Source organism: Aethalodelphis obliquidens, unplaced genomic scaffold (assembly GCF_003676395.1).
Source record: "Aethalodelphis obliquidens isolate GAN/ISIS:26980383/991018 unplaced genomic scaffold, ASM367639v1 scaffold16, whole genome shotgun sequence".
In the NCBI taxonomy this organism is placed as follows: domain Eukaryota; kingdom Metazoa; phylum Chordata; class Mammalia; order Artiodactyla; family Delphinidae; genus Aethalodelphis; species Aethalodelphis obliquidens.
This window is the reverse complement of record NW_020837960.1, coordinates 34,187,048-34,196,836: the sequence shown is the minus strand read 5'-3', so window position 1 is coordinate 34,196,836 and position 9,789 is coordinate 34,187,048. Positions and strand designations below refer to the sequence as shown.

General features: G+C 34.8%; 1 protein-coding gene across 1 annotated transcript in view; it reads left to right on the top strand.

Moving 5' to 3' along the window:
* Positions 1 to 635: 635 nt before the first annotated feature.
* The window catches only part of RNF17 (ring finger protein 17), a 106,840-nt gene continuing 97,686 nt past the window's right edge, over positions 636 to 9,789 (top strand). The window contains exons 1-4 of the mRNA XM_027116771.1: positions 636 to 724; positions 5,388 to 5,479; positions 7,562 to 7,673; positions 8,815 to 8,895. Of these exons, the coding sequence (XP_026972572.1) occupies positions 5,457 to 5,479; positions 7,562 to 7,673; positions 8,815 to 8,895 (216 nt within the window). The 5' untranslated portion in view covers positions 636 to 724; positions 5,388 to 5,456. The remainder of the gene's footprint in view (positions 725 to 5,387; positions 5,480 to 7,561; positions 7,674 to 8,814; positions 8,896 to 9,789) is intronic.

Sequence of the window (9,789 nt, the reverse complement as noted above, 5' to 3'; positions counted from 1 at the left end):
GATATTTGTCTTTCTGTGTCTGACTTAACTTCACTCAGTATGACAATCTCTAGGTCCATCCATGTTGCTGCAAATGGCATTATTTTGTTCAAGAGAGGGGTTTTGCCAGTTTCTCATGTCGGCCCTCACTGTCCCCTTCACAGGATGGGAAATATAAATTAGCAGAGGGAAGTATGATCAGGTAGAAAGAACATTAGACTTGGAAACAGAACTAGGTTGGAGTCTGGATTATACCATTTACCCCAGATCACCAAAATGTTTATCCATCTCTAGGTTGAATAAATATTCCCAGCCTACTTAGCTGGGAATTTACAATGTCAAAATGAAGTACCTCAGAGCACTTTATATGATTATAAGAGATGGCAGATTCAAAGTATTATAGGTACCAAATAACTGTATAAAGAAAGGCGAACAATACTACATAGCTCTGCCTGTTTTTTCTTCTGATTTTTCTCCCTCCTTCTGAGTTGTATTGTTTCTCCTGAATTTTGTTTAATCATCCATTTCTAACTAAACTAGATATCTTTTCCTATACAAGAGAATTCCCTTTAATTTTCTCCCCTGATTATACTGAATATTCAATGTTGACAAACTGAGAAGTTTAATTCACAATAGAATTTCATCAATAGGTCACCACCATGAACTTCAATGTGGACATGCTTTTTGTGAACTGTGCTTGTTAATAACTGAAGAATACAGCACAATTACATGCCCTGATTGTGAGGTAAGTTTTATTGTCTTTCACACTGAATGCATTACAGCCTAATGCTAAAGGTAAAATGTTAAAGAAATAAAACATATTTCTAGTTAGGAACTAGAAACTTGCATTTTTGCTGCTGAGTCTTTTAAGTAAAGAAATCTAGCAAAAGGTAAAGCTTTTCACATCCATTTTATAATTGTTCAAAGAGATCAAGAAGAATGCAAGGTTAAGGTCATAAACTTATTAGCCTACATATTTTGACTCTGGAGATTTCTGTGGAATATTTCATTGTTTAATTTATTTTTATTTTAATGAAGTATATTCCTTTCAAATCTCTACACCCCCTGCCCTTTTTTTGGGCCGCGCAGCGAGTGGGATCTTAGTTCCCTGACCAGGGATCAAACCTGCGACCCCTGCAGTGGAAGTGCAGTCTTAACCACTGGACGGCCAGGGAAGTCCCCAAATCTCTACTCCCCTTTTCCACACCAGTACCATGCAAGCAAATTTTGAATTTTCCCCTGACCCTCAACCTTTGCATGTCATCAAATTTACATTTGTGGAGATGTGTAAAAAAACAAAAACGAAACAGAAGGCAAACAATGGCCTAATGTTAACATCAGAAGTGCTAAAAATAGTACAGTTGCACTAAAATCTGTGCGCCCGTAATAATGAGAACAAATTAAGGATTTAAAATAAAATTTACTGACCATTCTTTGCGTTTACTACAAATATAAATGTTGCTCAGTTTATATAGTATGTTCCTGGAAAGTTGTCTTAATCTCTAAATTCATAATGTTCCACTTGAGAGATCAGAGTTTGGGGATTTGTATCCATTGTTTTCTGTGGCAAACAATTAACATAGAGGAAGAAGACCTGGAATGCAGTCCTAGTTCTGTCACCCTAAGGCTGAGTGTCCTTATTTGTGAGATGGAAATAATACCTGCTTTTTTAATCTCATAGGATTGTAAGAGTCAAATCTGAATTATGTGAAAGTTCTCTACAAGCTTTAAAATAAGTGTTATAGTCGACCTTTGATTATTTAGGTGTGGATTAACTAGTTTGCAGGTTAAACGTGATAAAAATATATATAATAATATGTATATAAACATAAATGTATAATTTGTGAAAGTTTCAATTATAGCATAAACATTTACATATAAGAAAACATCTGTTTTGGAATTACATACTTCACAAATCATGGCCTTTATTGTGGGAAATTCCTGTCCCCTTTCCCTTTTTTTTTTTGACAGTCGGTTCCTCAGATGTGGCTAGCTACATAGTTAAGGCAAAGGGGAACTTAGCTCCTGTGGTTGAAATGGAGTATCCCTGACACATTGAATTTTATGGTGGGTAAAGAGTGTGAAGGGAAAAGGAAGAGGCAGGACTGTCTCTGCTCATATCCATCCTGTTCTGATATTCAAAAAACAGCTAGTTTATTAGAATGGTAACCTCTTGCCTTTTGTGGCAAATGACTTTGTGTTTAATGGTCTCTTAAATCACTATACTTGTATTATTTTTAGTGTTTTGGGTAACATCTAATGAAGTGTTTATAGTGTATTTACAAATATTGGTTTTTGATTTTAGGGTTGTATCAAATCTATTTTGTATCATTTGACTAGTTCCGACTCTCACTTTGGGGGATATGTGATCTGTCCCATCCTTCCCTCCTTTTCCCCTGTGCTGAGTCCTTCAAGAAACCATCCTGAAATTGTTACCACTCTTTTATTAGTTTTTAAAGTTTAGATTTTTCCTGATATCTTATATTTAGAATAAGAGATAATGGAAGAATCAAGTCTAAATTAGTGAAAAGTCTGAATTTATAGACTATTTCAGGATTGAAGTTTATTATTTTTAAATAATGTACATTGCTCTAAAAAGTAAGATTTAGGTACCTATATTCACATTAGACATATTTATAATTTATCTTTAATGTTGAAGGCCTAGGTAGTGCTGATTATTTCAAGCTTAAGCCTAAAATGATTCCATTCAGGGTTAATGGGTATACTTGTGTTCTTATTTTTGAGTTTGGGCGAATATGAATTTATCTCCCAGTCTTTATCTTTTATACTTGTATGGTTTTTTTTATAGCATCCCTTCTCTGCTTTTGATTGATATTAATGGTTAATAATAACCATTCTATAATTACATACAGCAATATGGCAGGTTTTGTTCAAGGATAGGATCATACTTAGGTACCATTCCAAAAATACTGGCATTTTATTGATAATTTAGACCTGAGTCCAAAAATATATTGGGCCATGAGGAAATGATAATTTATCCAATCAATAGGTAATTAATATATATTAAAATCCCATGTGGATTGGAAATGTTAATAACATGCAAATTGAAAATGTAAAATAGAAGAGACTATAGATAATTGTGTAATATTGGATGGCGAAGCCTTGTTAAATATATCACTGAAGTCAGAAACCATAGAAGAAATGCCGTTTAAATTTGACCGCATTTTTTCATTTACAAGTAGAAAAAAACAACCAAGCGAAAACACCACCATAAATAAAACTTAAGTGACAAGCTGTGCTAGGGGAACAGGGAGAAAATTTTTATTATATATATTAGAAGTTAAGACTCTTTACACAATTTTAACTGAAATCTTTTAAATCAGTTGTATTTAATATTTTCTTAAATTTCCTGGGAGAAATGTCCTGCATCAAATCTACTGGTGGTAACATTAACTTCTTACTATGAAATGACCAGCCAAAGGGGCATAAATGAGTAGGTGGATAGAAATTATTAAGGTTTTAGCCCCCAATTTTGGGGTGTGCGCTTAAAAATAACATTTGATCCAATGTGATGTTTTTAAAGTAATGCTTTTCTCCTAATTATCTAATAATAGATAACTGTCTTTGGTACGTTATACTTGAAACCTTGCTAGGACATCCTCTTCCCACCAAAGACACATATGTATTTACATGGGAGACTATAACATTTAGTAGTCTGCTTTATTTCTCTCAGCATTAACCTATCCTCATGAGCGTCTCCTACGTTACTTTTTTTTTTTTTGCGGTATGTGGGCCTCTCACTGTTGTGGCCTCTCCCATTGCGGAGCACAGGCTCCGGACGCGCAGGCTCAGCAGCCATGGCTCATGGGCCTAGCCGCTCCACGGCATGTTGGATCTTCCCGGATCGGGGCACGAACCTGCGTCCCCTGCATTGGCAGGCGGACTCTCAACCACTGTGCCACCGGGGAAGCCCTCCTACGTTACTTTTTTTTTTTTTTTTTTTTTCCTATGTTACTTTTAATGGCTGCATAATAAACCCTGGTACATAAGTGCTGTAATATAATCTCTTTATCAAAAACACTTAGGTGGTTTTCAAATTCTTTCACTATATTTTTGCATAATTCCTCAAACCCACTCCCACCAAAAAAAAAAATCCCATCAGCAGGTTCTGTTAATTTCTGTGTCTTAAAAAAAAAAAATCGGTGTTTGTCACATTTTAAAAAACATGTTTGGCAATTTAATGGGCAAAAAATTGGGTATCTGCTTGTTTTAAATTGCAAATCCCTGATTGCTAGCGAAATTGAGCAATTTTTCATATGTTGATTTCTCAGCTCTTCTGGGAGGATCTTTAACAGATCCTTCCAGGTCCTTTCCATATTTTCCTTTTGAATTGTCTTTTTCCTAACTTGTAAGGATACTTCATGTGATAGAAATATTAACACTTCGTTCTGTGTATTTTAACTATTGATATTTTCTCCCAGTTTTTCACTTTTAGTTTTATTACATTTAACCATTCAGAAATGTTTCCTTTTTCAGTTGTTTTTTCCCCCCCTCCTTCATGGCTTCTAAGTTTTCTTTGATTAGGCAGACTTTTCATCTCAGAGTTATACATATTTATTTTTTTCAATACTTATATAAGTATTGAAGTATAAGTATTTTAAAAAGGTGCATATTAAATCTCTTTCTGTTTTATATGATGTAAGGTGGGTATGTAACTTTCTTCTTCAGAATGATTCGCTGGCTTTCCCACATGATTTATTGAATAATGCTTCGTCTGTTTAATGGAAATGCCATTTATAGGCTGTATGAAGTTCCCTGTATATGAGGATCTGTTTCAGGGCTTTGTTCTGTTCATTTACAGTTGACCCTTAGACAACTCAGGTTTGAACTGTGTAGGTCCATTTATACCTGGTATATTAAAATTTTTGTAATTCTTACACATTATATTTTCCATATGAACTTCAGGATTATATTAATTTTATATTAGATGTATTTTAGGGTATTAAATCTTTGTCTTCAGGAACATAACATAATTTGCCATTTATTCAGTTTTTGTTTTATGATACCCAATAAGTTTTTTTGGTTTTCTTTTCTTAGGGCTTATATTTTTCTTATTAAAGTTATCCCCAAGTATTTTAGAGTTTTGAACATACCTTAAGATAGCATTGTAAAATTTTTACAGTAAATTTTTAAAGTAATGTTCCAAGTATTTCCTTTATAAGTGTGGTATTTTAATGTTCTGTTTAATTAATAGCTGTCAAATTACTGATTTCCTCAAAAATTAAAATAGGATAAAAATATCACATAAGTACAATTTTTCTTTGATTTAAAGAGGATTTAAGGATCTTTTCATTTATCTATGAATGGCTCACTAGTTTTTTGAATTCTGGATGAACAGAATTTATTGAATGACTTTTTGTTTTTTGTTTTTAATCTTTTGTCCTAAGGCTGTTTCAACTATAAATACAGAACAAGAATACTGCCCAATAGATGGATGTATTAAAGAAGATTCTTTTATGGAAAAACTTCAGCCTAAAAAGTATGTTCCATGTGCACTTATTTTAGTATTTAAAGTTCAGTATGTTTCTGAAAGAGTTATTTTAGAATTATTGATTAAAGGTCATTCTTAGATTAGTGTTTCTAACCCATTGTTTACAGAGAGCTCTTTAAGTTTATAATTTGAGCTGTTAATGAAATGGGAATCCAGCTCCTAAAGAAGCAGCATTAGTTTGTCCTTATTTAAAGTGAGGCAAAAGAAAGAATGCAAGATTACCATTTTTACACTCTGTTTAATTGTTTTAGTCTCTTTTGCCTACCTTTAGCTCTTCCAGACTCTTTCCTGTTCTGTGGTTCTTCATTGCCTGTCCAAATAAAATCCAAAATCCTTTAGGCTAGCAGTCATGACTTTTCACATTACTGCTGCAGTTTCTCTGTCCAGATTTAAATGGGTGCTTAGAAACCAACAGAAGAGTTATTTCTTTGGGTACTAAAAGCAGTTAGCTAAAGTCTGGCAACTGGGTATTGATAGAACCAGCAGTAGCACTCAGGCTCATTGAATGCAGGTACTGCTCCCAGCTCCTCTATTTGTATTCCATCAGTCACTTCCTCCATAAGCTCTGAGTGGAGTGATTAGAATAAATCTTTAGGAATCTTTGTGGCTCTGTGTGAGTCATAACATATAGGAACACCTACATATCTAGCAGATGACTTACTGTGTGAGGGAGACCGACTTTAAAAGGGCAGTAAAGATTGTGCACCCGCTCCAGAGGAGGGAGCCCCTGCTCAGCTCCAGCCAGTCACTGGAGGTGTGTGTTGAGACCATCCCAGTGGTCCCAGATTATCCTTTTCTTTTCCAAGACAAAATAGAAATCTGGACTTATATGTGAAACTTCCTTACTTTTTAACCATCGTGCAAGTCAAGTCTGATTGTACTTTTGTCTAGGTATGTGTAATGTCAAATACAGTTGCAAAGTAAAGTTTTACTTTCAGAAGTAGATGAATCTGTTTTAGGTACCCCATTTTTTTTCCAAATTGCCATTTTTTAATTAGTTCTCCATGTCAAGTGTACTTACGTTAGAAACTCCTATTTCCTAATTCCAGTAGAGTTTGGTTCAAATAGTCATATATTTTAAAATAGAAGTATTCCTTGATACATGATGTATTTCCTTCCTGATTTGTCTTTAATATTTTGAAACAGGAATTGAATGATGGACTCCTTATGGCTAATGCATTCACATATGTTTTCAAGAACATGAATATCCACTTTTTAAAGTAATTGAATGTTTAAAAATTACCTAGTGTATTATTCTATGAGAGGAACATTTAATCATAATAAACTATTATAGGCTTATGATTAACTTATTCAGCAAACACTGAGTGCTTACTGTGTGCCAGCCAACATAGGGATATAAAGATAAAAATAGGCCGAAACTCTAGCATCTGTAGACAAAAAATGCAGCTTACTCTTCCGTTGAAATTAACTTGCCTAGTAAATTCATTACCTTTATGTACATAAGGCAGGCCTATAAGTACATTTTTTAATAGCTGGCATTTGTGTGTATAAATACTTTAATTGAGCTTAGGACAGTTCAATGATTACCAACATCTCTACCAAAAAATATCCGGGAAGGAGAGATGATTAGGAAATTAAAGCACAATTTATACTGTAAACTGTTATTTTTAGGAATTTGTTGAGAAGTTGAATTCTTGATTAAAATTGTTTTATGTGAAAGCGTATTTAGTCATGGTTTTCCTCTCTTTGCATATCATAGATAATTGAGAACCCACTGTAAGTGTTCTTATAAGTCATCATAAGAATTATTTTTTTTTTTTTGCGGTACGTGGGCCTCTCACTGTTGTGGCCTCTCCTGTTGCGGAGCACAGGCTCCAGACGCGCAGGCTCAGCAGCCATGGCCCACAGGCCTAGCCGCTCCGCGGCATGTGGGATCTTCCCAGACCGGGGCACGAACCCATGTCCCCTGCATTGGCAGGCAGACTCTCAACCACTGCACCAACAGGGAAGCCCAGAATTATTTTTGATAGAGGGTAAAAATCAGAATAGAAGATGTAAATCATTATATAAATGTTGATACTTAAAATAATGTACTTGACATTTTTCCAGGATGAAGAATTGTTCTCAGGACTTTAAAAAGACTGCTGATCTACTAACTGTTGGTTTAGAACATTCAACCTCCACACACGGGACTGTTTTGTACCCTTCAACTGTAATAGAGGTATGAAAAATGTAATTCATGAAGTGAGATGAGGCCAAACATTTTTACTTTTCTCTGGTAGCTTAACTTTCCTCTCCTCTCAAGGGTCCTATAATTATAGATTGTTTTGGAAGCTTAAAGGTAACAGAGGTAAACCTACACTCCTTGCATGAATCTCTTGTTTTATTCTAAACTATGTCTCAACAATTCTCTTTTCTTCCCAAGGCAGCCCATTCTACCTTTGACCAACTCTGTTAGTGCTCTTGATATTTACCTGTATGTAGCTGCTTCCCTTTGAACCTAGTTACTGAATTCAGATTCTGTGAAACTTGTGTAAAGTACAAGTTTCTAAATTCTTTTCTTTTTTAAGATTTTTTTTGATGTGGACCATTTTTAAAGTCTTTATTGAATTTGTTACAATATTGCTTCTGCTTTATGTTTTGGTTTTCTGGCTGCGAGGCATGTGAGATCTTAGCTCCCCGACCAGGGATCAAAACCACACCCCCTGCAGTGGAAGGCGAAGTCTTAACCACTGGACTGCCAGGGAAGTCCCACAAGTTTCTAAATTCTAAGTGTGATTTTCCAGTTGTTTTAATGACAACTAAAAGGCCTAATGGCACTCGTTGATGATGATGTAATTGTTGTTGGAAGATTTGAATTGTACCAGTTACTACTTTTCATGACTTTAAATAATGTATTCTTTTAATTGAAGGTTAGAAACAGAATAAATTCCAAAATGCAGTTGAATGGAGTATTAAGTTTTTTTGTTAAGGAGATCATTAGTGGGCTGGGAGAGGAGAGAGCACTATCTTCAGTGTTTAAATCTTAATGTAGCCTAATCATAATCTTGTTTTCTTAAAAACTATTACTTTTTACATGTATTTATTTATGGCCGCGATAAAATTTTCAGGTAGTTTTAAGTTGCAAAATGTTTATAGGACATAATCCCATTTATTCAAAAAGATAGCTAAAAAAAGAAATCCGGAATGCTATCACCAAAACTCTAAAATGTTCTTTGTTGCTTGTTTTCAGATTTCTGTAATTTGTCTATGTTGCTTTTGTAACCAAAATGGTAGCTTGATGTTTCTGCAACTAATACAGTATATCTAAGCATCTGTTTTTATATTTTGTATTTGTATGTGGTCCCCCTCCCCCTTCTTAGGAGACTGAAACTGTGGAAGAAATTGATGAAGCATTGAAGGTGGCAGGGAAAAATTTTGAACAATTAAGTACTGCTATAAAAGTAAGCATTCTGAATGATCAAATTCTATCATAAATTAAGGCATGTTCTCTTTAAATGTGTGTATTTAGATGTAACATCACTGAAGGTAGAGCTTAGCACTGAGTTATTAAGTATGATAACCTAATGAGAGAGAAACGTACAAAAGAATAGAAAACTCTCATGGCCTGCTAGGATTAGTCTCCTAGCATTGTTGTGCTAGCAGCCTACTGAAATTGGAGCTCTATTAAGGAACTCTCATTTCTGCTTGCTGCGAGCTGAATTTTGTCTTGGAAGCATTGCAGATCACCCTTCTAACATTGCTCATTATTTGGCTGTATACTGTTACACTGAGTCTTATGTTCTTTTCTTTCTTACCTCATCACCCAAGAGAGAGACTCCCTCATTTATTGACAAACAGCAAGCTCCTTGAACCTAGCAATGGCAAATTTACAACCAGGGCATTCAAAAAGTTATAGCTGATAATGAAATTTAAGACTTCAACAGATGAATTTGGGAGGGGGGTAAAAATTCAACCCATAACAGGTTCATGTCCTTCTCACATGCAAAATACATTCAGCACATCTCACACCCCCAAAATTCTTAACCTATTTCAGCATCAACTCTAAGTCCAAAATCTCATCTAAGTATCTTCTAAATCAGGTATGGGTGAGACTTAGGGTATGACTCATGCTGGGGCAAAATTCCTCTCCAATCTGAATGTGTGAAACTAATAAATTATCTCCTTCTAAAATACGTTGGTTGGGCAAGCAAAGGATAGACGTTCCCATTCCAAAAAAGGAAGAATTAAAAGGAAAAAAAGAAAGATCTCAAGCAATGATTCTTTGTTTAAAAATATAAAGAAGGGCTTCCCTGGTGGCTCAGTGGTTGGTAGTCCGCTTGCCGATGCTAGGGACG